The sequence below is a fragment of the Oryza glaberrima genome, chromosome 11 (assembly GCF_000147395.1).
Source record: "Oryza glaberrima chromosome 11, OglaRS2, whole genome shotgun sequence".
Classification (NCBI taxonomy): domain Eukaryota; kingdom Viridiplantae; phylum Streptophyta; class Magnoliopsida; order Poales; family Poaceae; genus Oryza; species Oryza glaberrima.
The window spans coordinates 10,212,554-10,229,902 of NC_068336.1; the positions used below are offsets into that span (position 1 = coordinate 10,212,554).

General features: G+C 38.1%; 1 protein-coding gene across 1 annotated transcript; it reads left to right on the forward strand.

Moving 5' to 3' along the window:
• Positions 1-556: 556 nt before the first annotated feature.
• Positions 557-7,944, forward strand: LOC127753630 (uncharacterized). The gene is made up of 4 exons (XM_052279040.1): positions 557-931; positions 1,042-1,291; positions 5,022-5,199; positions 6,362-7,944. Exons 1-4 carry the CDS (start codon positions 655-657, stop codon positions 6,755-6,757), a joined length of 1,101 nt encoding a protein of 366 aa, XP_052135000.1. The 5' UTR covers positions 557-654; the 3' UTR covers positions 6,758-7,944.
• The last annotated feature ends 9,405 nt before the right edge of the window (positions 7,945-17,349 follow it).

The following is a 17,349-nucleotide window of genomic DNA, read 5'->3' on the forward strand; positions in this document are numbered from 1 at the left end:
ACCCATCTTGTAAAATACTCAAACAAATCACTCATCTTGTTTTAAGGGTGCAAATCACATAAAACATGTGTTGTGTGAGGTATCCACAATGAAGTTATATGCTATGTTAATTTGTTTTGCAAACATGGTCACACGATCCATAGATTAGCTAACGTGCAAGTAAAAGCCAATTAAAGATGAATTTTGTTATTGATTGCCATTTGCCAAGCACATGGTCGTGTTCATTGAAAGCAGGAGTAGTAGCATATATGAAAAATATGAGTGTTAATTTGTAATTTTGATGCTTGCTCTGTCCACATGGCTTAAAAAAAACATAATGTTAGTTCAATACGACCTCCAATTTAAAAATAAACAATTTATGTGACAATGTATTTGATAAAATTTACATCATCGAAACAAGATGAGTGATTTATTTAAGCAATTTACAAGATGAGTAACTGCACCCACCTCGCAATTCTTTTCCAAAAATATAAGCCTAGCCCTCAAAACAATTGTGAATTCCGTCGTGCTCCCTGTTGAGGGGGCAAAACGCAAAAATGTAAAACCTGGGTTTCCGCCCTCCTAGTCACCGCAGCGCCAAGGCCCTAAAACCCTCCTTTCTCTGGAGCCCCGAACCTTCTCGAACCTTCGTCCCCTTTCCCCTCTCCCATCCCCATGGCGGACAACGCCGCCGCCGCCGCCGACAGCGCGGCGCGGACGAGGTACGCGAGGGGCCAGCTCGAGGCGCTGAGGGCCGCCCCGTCGGAGGAGGCGCAGGCGCGGCTATGGGCCGAGGTGTCCGCCGCCCTCGCCGCCGCCGGCTTCTCCGGCGAGTACGACGGGCTGATGGACGCAGAGGATCCGTCGATTAGGAAGCCGGGGAGGAAGGGGAAGAAGGCCGCCGGGGGCGGGTGGAAGAGGCACGACGCGGCGGCGGCGACCCAATTCCTGGGTACGGCTCCCTTTCTGTTCCCTCCTAGTATCAATTTAGCTGCAATTACTATTTCCCGTTCCATTTCGGGCCAGTTTACGGTTTCTAGGGTTCTTGTTGCAATATTGTAGAAACGGATGAGGTTGGTGCCTGGAGGAATGGGGATTCAGGGGTCCGCTACGAGCATTACGTGGATGAGCCTCGTTCCGTGCTTCAAGTGATTGAGGAGCCATTTGTTCAGGGTGGAAATGCGGAGTACGAAGATGCTGACAGCGATGATGATTATGATGGAATTTTGAAGCCCGCTTTCGCAGTTGATGGGGATCCCGATTTCGAGTCGGGTGAGCCGCACGATGGCTTTGAGTACCTTCGGCGTGTCAGGTATGCTTTGATCATCTGGCTAGTTAGTTCTACAAGGGCATTAAATATTCTGCTAAGATTTGATAGAAGTGCGTAAAATGCTTATTATCGCAGTATTCTTTTGTGTTCTTAGCTATCCATTACTTAGCCGTTCTACTAGTTTCTCTAGTGTGCTTGAACCTTAAATGCTTTAGTATCAACTAGCTACATCATCTGCGTGTTGATGCGGATCTGATTGGGAAATTTCCAAGAATTTGTCAAAGAATCCCACCAATACATGAGAAGAAATGCATTTTTTCTTTCCTGGTACTACTAGCATTTAAATGTAAGCATCTGGTGCTTACATGGAGTATTCTCTTCTATGGAGAAAGAGGAGGTCCTGGGGTCCTTTTTTGTAGAATGGAAGGAACAGAGAGAAAGAGAGGGATAGGCTGGATTTGGCCTGAGAAAAGGAGGATTTTAAAGCTTTTCGTTTCAGGAAATTGCAGAAATGAACTTTGGTTTATCAAAGGCAGTTATTATGTCCTGAAAATTCAAGTAAAACCTAGTAAATGTTTTAAAGCATGAAGAGTTCAATTAAAATATCTCCAAGCCACATTAAATTGCATCAAAACACAAATGTAGTGGTATCAGTATTGTGTTGCTAAACAGTTGTACCCCTGTTCATTTCAGATTATCCACCGGATTATTGCCACGGATTATTTGCTCCACACTTCTAAAATGTGTTTTCTCAAAATATATTAAAATTTGGTCAGTGGGATACTACTGTTTGACGCTAAATAACCTCACATCTAAGTATGATGGTTGTCTTGCCCATTTTTTGCCTATAAGTGGACATATCAAAATTTTAGGCAAATGTGAAATTATCAAATTACCAACCAATGCCTGCTTCAATTGACAGAGGGCTGTCAAACAGAAGGCTAGCAATTAAGTGTTATTTAGAGAAACATTTAGTATGTCTTGCTCTTACTTTATCATTTCCATGACAACCAGGCAAACCACATGTCTGACTGTACACTGCAACAACAGAGGGTCATGCTTTGATAATGATTAAGTGGTCAGTACTGAAGGGGTTATCCAATAGTTTGTCTTCATTACCATATTAAAGAAACAAAATAGTGCCACACATGATCATACACCTTTTCATGAACAGACAGTTTTTGACACCTCCTTAAAGTTCAGAACTCACTTTTAACCCATATGAATTACTTTTGGTCATGATAACTAACCCAATTATCTAATGGCTGTAGTTTAAATCAATAATTATCTAATGGTCAATGTCATTGATAATGTGGCCCAACGTGTGACTTATCTTGTTGCCAATAATATAGGAGAGAAAAGTTGTATGAAGAATGCATTGTACTAAACTACCAATATGGCCTGACTGGCTGACACTTATCAACAATGCAATTGAGAACTAATATATCTGTCAATATTTCATTTATTTTGGTATCTGTATCCCTGCGTATTTCAGCTCTAAACTCTTTGTTTAACACCTCAAGGCTATAATAGTTAACGTTTCTGGACCCATGCTGTCACCATAATCAGAATGGTTGCTGACTTTGTCCACTCAAAGCATTGAGTTAATCTCTCATCAGATGAGATATATCGATATTCATTCACGACATTTCATGTTGCACTTCTTGCTCCTTCAACTCCACAAGTTAGCTTGATCATTTTGCACATGACTGCCAGAAATTGAGTTTCTTCATTCTCTCTACTCCATGGGTCCTGTCTCGCTGTTTGTCACCTCAGAGTCTTTCATGAATTTATTCACGCAAGCTCTGAATTTTAACATGGTCAAATATGAAAAATGTTTCGTATTGTCTTGGCGACAACCATCATATTTTTGTTTTGTTTTGCTTTTCTCTTTCTTTCTTTTTTTGCCAATGCAAACCCTTCAGCACCATGTGGTGAAATCCAAGGTACTGATCACTCTCTGTCACCAGCAGGAAGATGATCTCTTTTCTGTCCCCTGTAGTACAGTTTCATATATGTGCACACTCCAAGATTAAATATAGACATTTTCCTTTCTCATATGTTTTCAATACATTTCTTACTCAGAAGCCCATAGCATCAGTGCATCACTCGTTAAAAGCATAATAATAGCAAAAAAGAGTTTTATTTGAGTTAGCATTTGGCTGTAAGATGGAAAGTCTTATATGTTTTCTGCATTAGCACAGTGATAAGCCACCCAGTTGTTGGGCTGCTGACCATGGTTCAATCCCTTGGTCTCAACAAAAGAAAGGCCCTCACTGAGATAACTGTTTTGGGAGTTATAAATGAACGTCCTGGCAAGCCAGCATTTGGGCCTTTCTTGACCTAATTACAGTGCATTGTGGGACGTTTCTCCCCAAGGGTCTTTTTTTTTTGTCTATGTGATGTATTTTTCAGTTGATCTATCATCTTCGTTTTGGTTTCCCAGCCTCCCAGGATATTAAGTACTCCCTCCAGCTCCATAATTCTTGATGTTTTGGACAAGGTTTAAGTCAAACTCTTATAGCTTTGACTAGCAATAACTTTAAAAATATTTAGCTTAAATGCACTAGAACAACATATATAGATTTGTCTTACAAAGTACTATGACAAAACTAAAAATTTATTTATTTATTGTATACGTAATAGAAAAATATAGTCAAAGATATATTTTGGAGACCGTGTCGTTGTCCAAAACGTGAAGAATTATGGAACCGGAGGGAATACTGAAAATGTGAGAAATGGGGGGAAATTAGTATAAAACCAACCATCTTCACGACCATTTCAGGTATTTAATGTGTTAAAACAGGCATATCCATGTATAACATAGTAAGGCATATGTTGCAAGGGCTTCGGGGCTTGGTACATAGAAAATGTTGGAGGTGTAATCTGTTGTTGCCACCAGAAATATGCTAGAAATTTGTACAGTGCTTTGTGCCATAGAATATGGAACACTAAAAAATTGGCAGCTTCCTTTTCTCTTCTCCCTTCCTTTCCAGATATCGAACTTACTTTAGAATGCTACACAATCAAATATGTAAGCTTTGCCTCTCAGTAAGAGAAAGCATGTCCATACCATAATTTGCTGCCAATAATATGCCTGTACTGTCTATGGGAACACCATCATGTCATCATGCTTCTCAAGACTTCAGAATTCAAATGAGAAACAAATCTCTGATTTTGTTGCATGACGGATGGCAGTTTGGAGGATATAAGCCATTTGCTTGGTGTGGATAATAATGAGTAAAACTTTGTTTCGATGTGTTTGGGAAATGGTGGGATTTCAACCAGTTCCAGATGAATCCTGAGCTAGGACTGCCCATTGCAGGCTCATCCAAGCAAAACATAGAGGGCACAAGCAAGTAGCAAACATATATATAGCCCATGTTTTTTTTATCACCAATAAAACGAAGCCATTGTTTGCTAAAGCACTACTAACGTTTTACATAAAGACAATTCAATACTACCAAAGTAAAACCTCTTGTTTCAGTACCATAAGAATTCTGGTACTAAATTAATATCTATGCAAACCCTTTATCGCCTTTCCTTCAAATTATCTCAACTGATGTATCTACAGACAAAAATTAGGGTATGCAACCCAATAGAAAACAACATCATCTATGTGTTCTTTATCTGTTGAATTGATTACAGCAGCAAAAAAGAATTACATTATTGTTTTCTTATGAGTTTCCGTGGCTAAAAAATTGGCCATGTTTCTTTTCGTTGAAAAAAACTACATTTCCTTGTTAGTAACCCAATCAACTTCATTTTACAGGTGGGAAGCTAACCAAATTCCCAGAGTGAAGGTGGCGAAGATAGATTTGAATACGGCTAGAAATGAACAGACGCCTTACATGCCAGAAATTCCTGATATAGCAAAGTGTTCTCCTGATTTGTGTGCATCAAAGCCCTGGGAAGATACATTTATTACTTATTTCTCTGAGACAAGACTGGTAAGCTATATTGTACAAGTTATGTAATTACATACATTAACATTGTAATTTCAAATATGCAACCATGCCTAACCATATATTATTTTTTTATAATAAAAATACATTCTACACATTTTGCAGCTATTTTCTGAAGAAAACTGTTGTAATTATATACTTCCATTTGGTGTGTTTTACATGATATATTTCCTCTGTTCGTGTTTACATGATACCCTAGACTCTGTGCTCTGAACCTTTGTTAAGTTTGACCATTAATGTGTTTGAAACTAATCATTAGATTTATATTAAAAACGCTTTCACAATATTATAATTTTATTATTGCAGCTTATTTAAAGTAATAAAAAGTGATGGTCAAAGTTGCATCTTGAAGACCACAAATTAAAAACCGACAAGTAAAAGAACATGTGTATATTTTACTGCTTAGTCAAGCCCTTTATCTAAATGAACATTTTCAGTAGAGCTATAAACATATTCTCTTGTTTCCTCTTTGTTCCATATGTTTTTTCATGCTATGAACTTAGTCGTTGGTGTCCTGTATTCTATTTTTAATACGTATTTTGTGTTCGGTGGTGGCATGAATGCGTAACCTTGAATGTGTATCCTCTAGTCTAAGGACAGTTGTGTTATAACATGGTTTAACTTATAATGATACAAATCTGCATGCATTGGTCTTTTATACTTTGTAAAACTAGCCATATATTTTTTGGACTTTTTCAAGTCTGTTGTCAGGTGTGGTTTCAACCATGTTATTCAGCTAATGGCTGGTATGATCAGACTTGTTAGGCCTGAAACTTGAGTAACATTTTGAGGCTTCTAGCATGTACTGTAACTGCACAAACTGGAGCACAATTAGCCAATGACTCGTTGTAATGTGAGATGCACCAATTGGTAGATTTGAAATGAGTACACTCATTGTGAATAGAAAGCAGAAGCAGTGTCACCTGTTGGAAACTAGTATGCCAAAATTTGCATTGCTCGCTTGTATGTTAAACAAGAATAGTGTCATTTTCGACCATCTTCTCTTCTTTACGACTCCTGCAAAGTACATGGAAATTGTTTTGCAATGAGAAGAACATGAAACTGATACATGCACAGTTTTGTATATAATCCTTCTGACAATTAGCTGCTTATTTAAAACTCTAACTGGTATGTTATGTTTCTTCAGGCATTTTCAGAGCTTGACAGCTCAGATGGACCATCGGTTTCTGGTGGAACAAAAAACTTGTTGAAACCAAGCAACAGATCTGAGCCACAGACTGACCCAACACTGACCATGATTCGCAACATGGATGCTGTCTCAAGAGCTGCAACACTACGGAACTACATCGATATGATTCAAAGCTTGGATAAGCTATCAAGGAATGACTGCCTGTGGCTGTTTTCACTGTGTGTCGCCGTGGACACTCCCTTGGACGCCGAGACATGTTCTTCGCTGAGGTCGCTGCTGCGCAAGTGCGCAAATGTCCTTGCCGCCAAGTTGGAGATGGATGATGAAGTCGCTATGCTGAACATACTGATCACAATCTCTGGACGGTTCTTTGGACAGTATGATAATCATTAGGATAGCAAAGGTACCCCATCTTGTGATATCTCCCTTTTGTTAGTATGCCTAGACGAAGTTTTGTCTCCTTACTCCTTAGACTGCCTATATAGTGATGGAATGTACACAGTCAGTTCTCTCTGAAATTCTGGATGCCTTCATCACTATAATGGCTAATATAGCGAGGCACCTTGAGACGGGCGTCGTAAGTTCAAAGTTCACGCCTACGGTATGGTTTTCGAAATCTAACATTATCTTCTGTAGTGACTATGAATTTTGAAATTAAACAACTGACTTCTTGCTAGAGTTAAGGTTTTTCTTATGACGTTTTATTTAAGTCTCCATACTCTAAATAATTTCTTGCCAATTAATAATATTTTTATATCACGTAAATTTTCTAAAACTATAATTATTTTTTCACCATCCATTTGCTTTAACTTTTCTGTTATTTCATAAAATGTCAGCAGCAAGAAGCTACTCCTTCCGTCCCTAAATATAAGGGATTTTAATTAGATGTGACACATCCTAATATAACGAATTTAGACAGAAAGTTGTCCAGATTCGTTGTACTAGGATGTATCACATCCAACCAAAATCACTTATATTTAGGGACGGAGGGAGTATTTTACCATAAAAATGTAGCTTTATCGGCTATATTGCGGCTGATAGGTGGGCCTAGTCAATTAGATAAATAAAAGTGTAGTTTTTTTTAAAATAAAAATTATCAATAATTTTTCCAGTTATAGAAAATGGTACTTTTGTAAAATATATTATTTCAATAAATGGTGAAACGCTACTCTCCACAATTATAAGTGATTTTGGTGTTTAAATTTTATCCACAAATATAAGAGCTTCAATCCTTCTAACCCCTACATAATATTGCTTACCAGTAGTTATCGTTAGGCATGATGTTTTTTATCAAACTCACTCCGAAACACATTAAATTAATTTCATCTTAACGTTAAACTCTCTTAAACAATCTGCTAGGACCCTTTATATTTTTATATTTATGGACGGATGGAGTATATCACAGTGGGTAAATATATATGTTGTTCTTTTCACCTTGCTTTGTAGACTTCTAGCACTCTAGGAAAGGCTACTAATAATCTACTCTAAGTGGAGTATCTACCAAACCTTTCGTGATTTATGGCAATTTATGGCATGTTAATTAGTTGCAGCTACTCTGTACCATACTGTGCTACTCCCCGGTCACAAAAAAATTGGGAGAATGTTTTAGCTCATATCAAAATATAAACAAAAGATCTAGCTTGGTAGAGTAAACCTCACCGTTTATATCAATGACTTCACAAAAGTAGAGGGAGATCTCTACTTTGGAAGTCATCAAACATGTACAAATCAACGTCTCTCCAAAGTAGACGGTATTTTTAATTTCGAAAGGAATCTAGGTATGAGTCAAATCAGCACTCCAAAAAGAATCAAAATCCAAGAAAAAAGTACAGCACTAATTAACAGGCATGCAAATGCAATTTGTTGGACCATCCTCTTGCAAGTCATAGATCGGCTTTTAATTTGATCAAATCATCAAAAAGAGCGACAAGAGAGAAAGGACGAACGTCCATTCGTTCGTACGCCCATATGTATGATGAAAGTGATGGTGCTACGAAAGGCAACACTTGTATGGAGACAGATTTGATATTAATTATTATTGAGTCAAATGATTTGATGTCTAGATTATAAATTTGTAAGGAGCCTGAGAATTGGACGACCCTGAAGAGTTGACCCAGATGTTGGGCCAAATTGTTTATGTAGGCTGCTTGGAAGAGCAAAGATTGAGGTGACAAAAGGCATGTCTCTAAGAATGCAAGCCCATTGGACCCCCTACTTTACTTTTATGCTTTCTGCATATTATTTATGTTTTGCTTTGCACTTTCTAAGTGCAATCGGCCATACAATATTGTTGGCGAAGAGTCTACAATCAAATCAAATTAAAGAAAAATTCAGGGAGAGCAAATTAATTTACATGAAAAGAGTACAAGTTCCCTTCCATGTACAGTATGCCAAATTAAAGCCTTCTAGTAGATTGATGATTATTGTCTATAATAAAGACATAGTCCAAAGTAAGGTTTTCTTTTTGTCGTAATTCATATAAAGCCGCACCGGAGATGAAAATCATGCAAAAACGAGTTCTGAAAATAATGTCATTTCTACTGAACCCTGAATAATGCTGCCCTTTGCACATATATATACTTCAGTCTGCAGAAAGCAAGAAGCATACGTATATCTCTCCCACCTTTCAAAAGAATTGCCCTTCTCTTCCAAAAAGAAAAAGATAATGTCCTAAAATCCTTCTTTTCTTTTCAACTGAAAATGACGAAGATGTGGCTTTTCTCCATAGATAATATTTCATTAAACTTTTAAGTTCTATATCTGTAGGTAACTACCAAAAGAAAGATAGTTGCGAAAGAAAAACTAACAACGTACTATATCTGTACTACTTTAAATGATGTTAGTGGTGGTGTCCGAGTCTGCCTCTAACACTACAGCTGACATGTTGAGCCATAAGGTTCCCACATGTGAATTTGCTTTGGATATGGTATTATGTGCCAAATCAACTAACTACGCTATGAACTTGTAATTTTTGCTTTTGCTTTTATCTCTAATAATATCTATTGCAACGCACGGGTTTTTAGCTAGTAAAGATTACCAATTTACAAATAAACTGAACACGAGGGATCGCATGCACCTCCGTATAATGTTTACTGTTACACACCCTGACTGAAGAATGTTCAGCCAAATTGCCTAGTTAAAACCTATCAGTACAAATAAATAGAATGTACCAATGCAGCAATGCTTACTGTATTTGGAATGTAATAGGAATTGAGAACAAACAATGCAACACACATAATTTACAATCCAAATGATCGATCTTAGGAACATATATTTGGTAGGACACCACATAATTAAGGCCGTACACAATTAATCTATGCAATTAATATAATTGAGAAAAATGACAAACCAAGCAGCTAGCTGCAGGCACCCCTGGAATTTGGCCCTCCTGATAAAACAAGATCCACGCTCGTACGGCCAAAAGTGAGAGACACTTTGCTACCAATCTTTAGCCCTAAAGCAAGTTGTCTTTTTTCGTCTCTTTATATAGGGCTGAATCTGATTCATTTGTATAATTTCTCCCCCATATCTTTCGGCACAAGCTACACTTGAGACTTGATCAGAGTACATTCCTTTGTAGGCTTGTTAAACTAATCAAAAGGGAATTCACACTAGTGTATCACATATTAGTTAACTAGTGATTAGAATCAAAAGTTTTTTCTTTATTTGTTTTTGGATTGAAGAGAGAGAGAGAGAGAGAGAGAGAGATGATATATGATCTGTATATATATTTATGTCACGGACCACGCTAGCTACAAGGACATAAAAGCATTGGAAATTGCTAGGCATCTGGGAACAAAATTTCAAGGATTTGGCACTCTCTTGCTTTCAGTTTTCAAATGTCACTATTTTACCTTTGGTTTACTAGTTCGGGTAAGGGTATGTATTCCTATGATTGCATATACCATGGGCGTATCGAACAATTTTTTCTTTGCGGATATGACTTTAATCCTCTTTTCCTAGGTGAAATCTACATGCGTCATCTGCAGGGTTTATAATAAGCATAAGAGATTAGGTAAGAGTCATGAGGTGGCATCATTAGCCTATCATCTCTAATTGCTTTCTGGTAATTGTTCTTGTTCCATTTGTTATTTATTATATGAAGTGTAGTATATGGAGTTAGCTAGTAGCAGTACTATACCACTTCTTCCCTATACTTTATTGGCTGAGGCACTGCATCCTCTTCTATATATCAGAATTCAGAGATTGAGTAAGATGCTTATATGCCATCAAATTGTACCTTGTGTTTCTTTCTGTTATCATACATATATTTACCTCTTTTAGTTATTCTCTACTTCATTCAGTTATTCATGATCTACAACATAGAATTACTATAAGGGAAAAGAGAAAGATGTAAAAGAAACCTGGTATCAATTTATTAATGTAAATTTTGCTAGGACATCACGACATCGTGTTTTTAGGTATAGAACACTGCACAAAGTCACTTTTAGAGGAATGCACTCAGTAAATGTGGTTATTTGCAGCGGTCACCGCGCCTATTAAATTAATGTTTTCATTCTAAGGAGGTGAGAGGGGCCCCCTTTTTTACATGGTGTGATCAAATTGCCCTTGTGTTTTTTTGCTTAGGCTGGCTGCACCCGTCCGCCCGTTAATTAGAACCCTAGGTGTCTACATGAAAACCCATGCTCACCCTGTGCTGCTGCCACCGCCACCACTCTCTTCATCGTTCCCGACCAACCCTGCCGTCAGGATGAATGACTGAGCTTGTGCTTCGTGGGGAACTGGCCTGCGATCATGGCTAGCTACACTGCCGTGAGAGCATGTCGTGGAATCAGAGTGATGGAGCTGGTGAATCTAAAATAGTTGCCCAAAGGGTAAGTTCGATTTTCGATCTCTCTTTCTGATTCTACATGCAGGGTCACGCCGTGTAAAAACGTGGGCCTCCTCTCGCCTCATCAGCATGAAAATAATAATTTAATGGGCACGATGTCCTATCGCAAATAACCACATTTACAAAGTGCATTCCCTCAAAAGTGATTTCGTGCTACAACAAAAATTACAAAGTCACAATGTCTTCTAGCAAATTTTATCATTTATTATGGCTGGTAAGTAATGATTTACCTCCAGAATAATTATTCTGATCTAATTATTTATTTGAACTAATTACTGAAACTGATGACCTAAATAATGGCTGATCTTTCTTCGAGATTCTTTTCTAGTTAAGACAATGTGAAACCTCGTGCATTGCTGCGGGAGTTTAGTACGATAATAGTGGAAATAACATATAGCACAGCTATACGACGTAAGCTTATAGAATTTACATTTTTGATTGATCATCTGAAAATGCTATAAATCATTAAGTTGATGTGATTTATGATAATTCAAATAGTATATACATCGATAGTTCAAAAGCAAAAGTAAGGTGATGTGACTTTACGAGAGAAGAAAATGTTGGAAATAATTTGGACTTAGATTACTCATCCAAAAGTTAGAAACAATTGAGGTGATATGGCTTAATGAGATAAGATAGAAAACATTAAATAAGTGTGGATGAATTATATATATGTATAGGATATTCTAATGATGTATAGAAAAATGTTCAAATATTATGTAAATGACGTGGGCGATGATTTACCATGCTTACATTTTAAAGCTCTAAAATATAATAAATATAGATGATATAACATGTTTGCATGAGGTTTAAGATGTAATAATTGCTAATGGAGTGCAATGAGCTATATATAGGTGTATAGGATATTATAGAAAATGATGGATACATATATGTTGAAATATTATATACTCCCTCTGTCCCATAATATAAGCATTTTTAGAGTTGGACATGGTTATTAGAGTTGGACACGGTTATTAAGAAAGTAGGTAGAAGTGAATGTTGGAGGGTTGTGATTGGTTGAGTAGTGGAGGTAGGTAGGAAAAGTGAATGGTGGAGAGTTGTGATTGGTTGGGAAGAGAATGTTGGTAGAGAAGTTGTTATATTTTGGGACAAATCTTGAGGGCTAAAAGTTGTTATATTTTGGGATGGAAGGAGTAAATGATATGGGATGATGATTTAACGTGCTTGCATTTTAAAACTCTAAAATATAGTAAATATAGATAATATAGCATGTGTTAACAGTGAAATTTGGTAAGCCCGGAGTAGTCATCGGCTTAGAGTCAGTATCGGCTTTGAAGTCCTGAGATTAGCTGATGAGAGTTGTCAAGTCGTCAGTTGTCGGATTCTTGCTATATTCGGTTAAGGAAATTGATCTACTAAAGGAAGCTTATCCAGAAGAGACCGAGTTCGAAGAGAATGCGGTATGGCAAGTTATCTATTAATTAGAAATAGTTTGTTAGTTTCCTTTTATCTTTAGGAAAGTGTATTTAGTGTCCTATAAGGACTTTATCTTTTCCTTTTATCTTTAGGAAAGTTTCTTTCTTGTCCGACAAGGACTTGTATCAACCCATGGGTATAAATATGTACACCCGGGGTCTATGTAATCTATCGCTACGATCAATACAATTCGGCGCATCGCCACCCTTTTTACTTCTACTTTTGTTTTTATATTCCGGCGGAACTTGGCACCCGACGCGGGGCTGCATCGTCTTCTATCTCCGGCTAAGGGGTAAGTCCAATGTTCCGCGGCCCAGGCAATTGTATCGTTTACGTCGGCGTCGTTCAAGGCTGCATCAGTACATTCGACCTCTTGGATTGCTCTGGTTTGGATGATATATTTGCCTACCTATTTATCATATGTCTCTGTTAATCTAGTCTTAGCATATCAATTTAGCTCTATCGGCTGCTTCTCGTTTTAGGGTTTCTGCCGGTATCGACTAAATCGCGTTGCTAGATTAGATTAGCTTAGACATCTACCACCCTGAAAACTCAGTCAATGGCTTGATTGTCTAGATATTATGTTTCTTTTCATACTTAGTGCTGCATCAGTTAAGTTTGATCTACTAAGTCGTGCTTAGAACCATAATCTCTAGCCTGCTTTTTGATTGCCAATAAGGGTTTCATCAGGGTTTCAGCCGGTGAATTATCTGGACGTTGCATCGGCTCATAAGGATTGCATATACATATAAGTTGGATTTAGCCGATGACAACAAAGGTTTCACTGTTTAATCTAATCTTATGGATTTCATGACATCGGACCTCCAGTCGATGTGTGCTTTAACCTTCGGATCGATGCTTATTTATCATATCATTATTTGCCAACTAGTTTATACTAGATTATATTGTTATTTTATTACATCATCATCAGCCGATTGCCTTTATATCATTATCTACATTGGACATATAGCCGATTGCTTAAACTCTATCGCTATCGGCTGGTATCGGCATCGGCTATTATAGGCTATCGGCTGGAACTACTCCATCGGCTTGTCAGCTGATCGGCTGTTTTAATCTACTATTTGCATATCTTATCAATTGCAGGATCAAACTGACTGGCACGCCCGCATCTCATCAAGATTTGGACCTGCACAGGAGCTAAGCAGATCTCCCAAGCCAGTGTGTTTGATTTTTTCGTCAAAACAAATTGGCACGCCTGCTTCAAAATTTCTTGTCTTGATAACTCCAAACCCAATCTTCCTTTGCTTCTTGCAATCGGCTTTCATGAGCCGATACTGATGTGCTCCACCATGCTAAAACTGATGCGCTTGCCCGTCGAGCCAACATTGTTGTTCCTCCGTTAAATTCTCCATCGTGACCCTGATCTTGGCATTGACTTCTTCTTCAGACATGTGGATATAAAATTCGTGGTCCCACCGGGCGTGCCAATTTGTGTTGACGAAAAAATCGAACACACTGGCCTAGGAGATCTGCTTAGTTCCTGTGCAGGTTCAAATCTTGATGAGATGCGGGCATGCCAAAAGCGTGTTGATATAAAACACGAGGCCTGGGAGATCTGCTTAACTCCAGTGCATGTCCAAAACTCGCCTTCGGGTATGCTAGCATGCCAGTTGATTTGATCCTGCAATCAACAAGAAACAAAGACAAAGAAACCGCGGTTAAACCCATAAACGATAGCCGATCGGCTAAGTGCCGATGACATATCATTTATCTTTGAGCCGATGTCATATATGTATCGATCGACAGTCATGAATAAATAAGAAGGAACTAAATCTACTTGATCGGCTGTAGATATTAACAATATATACTCCTTATATCGATATATACTTAAATCAAGTAATTGGGATAGATCGGTCGCCATGCCGAGGCAGTATAAATCACTTAGAACGAAATATATATTAATAACGGGACTATATATGTTCATAGTATAGCCGATCAGATAGATCTAGCATGTATCGGCTAATACTCCGATACCACTCTATATTAAGATATTAAAGCAAGTAGAATATATCAAACAAAGGCCTAATATACTTAAATACAACGAGATCTTAACATAAAGGGCAGATTTAACATGTCAACAAAGCATATAGAGTAAATATAGTTAAATCAGGTAAGATCGGCTTAAACCCCGATACTACCCTAATCGGCAACCAAGAAGCAGGCTAGAGATTGAGATTCTAATCACGACTTATAAGATCAAACCCAACTGATGCAGCTATAAGTATGAAAAGAAGGAAAATATCTAGACAATCAAGCCATTGGAAGCTTCATAGAGTGGTGGATATCCTATATAATCTAAGTCAACATCGATATCTAACCTAATCGGCTGCCCTCTACCGACAGATGTTAGCCGATTGTAGGTTAGATAGCGATATTGCCAGAGATTATGTAAGATATATGATAACTTCGATGAATTACATGAACAAGATTAGAGTATCAGAAAGATGGAAGCACTAATCCCGAGAACGCAAGCCGCCATAACAAGTTTTACCTCTTGTTGAAGATCGAAATCGATGCAGCTCAACCCAAAAGCAAGAACTCGTCGAAACAAAACAAAAGTAAAAGGGTGGTGATGCGCCGAGATTGTATTGAACGTGTGTTAGTTTATTACATGGGGTTTGGGGTCTATTTATACCCGAGAATTACAAACTATGTCTATATCGGACACGACCCTTATCCCTAACAAACTCTAAGATACCATAAGTCTTTGCTGCAGACTTTTGCCCAAATATATCTCTAAGGACATTACATAAAATGTCCTAATTAATAGATACAATTGCCTTCTCAGGACTCTATCCATGCATGGCAATCATCTTGAAGCACACCAACTCAACCCGATGACGTATACCGAGTTGTATTGTCGGAATTGGCTATATCGGCTCACCCAGTCTGACTCGGATTTAGCCGATCTTGGTCATAGCTGATTTGGACTCCAGCTGATTCTTACTCTGTTTCCGGGACAATCTCTATCTCGATTCCATCTTGATTTCTCCATTACATCCGATCCTTGGATTACCAAATTTGGTCGTTAACAGCATGGTATGGGATTTAAGATGTAATAACTGCTAATGAATGATAATGTGGTTTCTTTGTATGTTGAGCTTTAATTAGGACACTACTAGAGAACTGATCTTTGTTGGGTCGGCCGAAAACAACAATAGTCCTAGTTCCAAAAAGAACCGAGACTAAAGGTCATCTTTAGCCCCGGTTAAAAAGCCCATAGCCATTTTATGATCTTTGTTACCAACCAGGACTAAAGATCATTTTTAGTCCCAGTTGAAAAAGTGTCTGCCCCCTACTCTTTTTTATTCCCAGTTGGAAACACCAACCGGGACTAAAAATTGACACATAGTATATAATCCCTCGCACTTATCCTCTAGCAACCATCTCTTCCCTTATCCTCCTCTCTTTTCTTATCCTCTCCCTTTCTCTCTCTACTCTTATCCTCTCAAGGGCGAGCGAGCAAGCAGGGCAGATTGAGGGCGCGTCGATAGAGGGCGGCGCAGTGGGCAGGCGGTGCGAAGGGCCGCGCGCGGTGGAGGGTGTTAGCGATGTCTGTTTTGTTGAGGGTGTTAGTAATGTCTGATTTGTTCATTTCTTTGTGAATTTGTTGATTCGTAGGTGATGCATGTGGATTTGTAAATTTCTGATGTGAATTTGACTATGTTTATTTGATTTGTGAATTTATGTATGATTTTGTGAATGTGGATGATTTTGTTGTTGAGTTCGGTTTGAAATTAATATGCAAACAACAAAAAAACAATGGGAAAAAAGAAAAAAACACTAACCGGTTTAGTCCTGGTTGGTAAGATAGATCTTTAGTACTGGTTATTTCACCCGGGACGAAAGATTCTCATATTTAGTCCTAAATTCGGGGTCCCGGTTTGCAACCCGGGACTAAAGGGGTTGTAAACCGGGACTGAAAATGGGTTCTCCACCAGTGGGATGTAGTAGGTTGTAACTTTATAGAAGGTATAAATAAGAGATTAAGTTGGAGCTCAGTTGGGTAGACCACCCAAGTTTAAGTCATAGATGAGACGTATTAGGGTGTCTATTTCTTCTTAATTAAAAAATCCATCTAGTTCCTCCCATGTTGCTTGAGTTAATTTTAAGATAGCAGATTAAGCATATTATTATGGATGGACATGAGAGAATATCCATATATGTCTTGCATGTACATTGCACCTTATATCATCTAGGGATGATTCCATTATCCAATGGCTTTTGATCAACCGTTTATTCAGTAGCCAACGTACGCACATGGTCGTCCTGACATAATGACCGAACATGTCTCTTTCGTTTCCTTTTCTGCACAAACAACGGCTGCCGCATTTTGATGTTTTGGGAAATGAATGTAAAAGGCATATCTGGGTGGTATATATTATATATATTTTCAGAGTTTGAGAGGAAGGCCTTGAGAGTATAGTTTCTTGAGTTGCATGTGCCGGAAGTGCTGGCTCTTGTTATCAGCATTTCTAGGTGCCACAAGTTACCTGTGTAAAATGATGTGTATTAACCGTCCATATATAAATTCATGCAGCTCCAAAACATGCATTTCAAATTTAAAACTTGTGATACCTGCCATCTTTCAACTCTTTTTCAGATACTCATCATATTCTTTGCTAAAATCAACTAAATATTCCTCGAAAAAAAAGTCAACTGAATATTACAACAA

Excerpts from the sequence above, each read along its gene's own strand:
- LOC127753630 (XM_052279040.1), top strand. The coding sequence starts at position 655 with ATGGCGGACAACGCCGCCGCCGCCGCCGACAGCGCGGCGCGGACGAGG. Across the intron at positions 1,292-5,021 it reads GAGTACCTTCGGCGTGTCAG|GTGGGAAGCTAACCAAATTC; the intron begins GTATGCTTTGAT and ends TTCATTTTACAG. Across the intron at positions 5,200-6,361 it reads ATTTCTCTGAGACAAGACTG|GCATTTTCAGAGCTTGACAG; the intron begins GTAAGCTATATT and ends ATGTTTCTTCAG.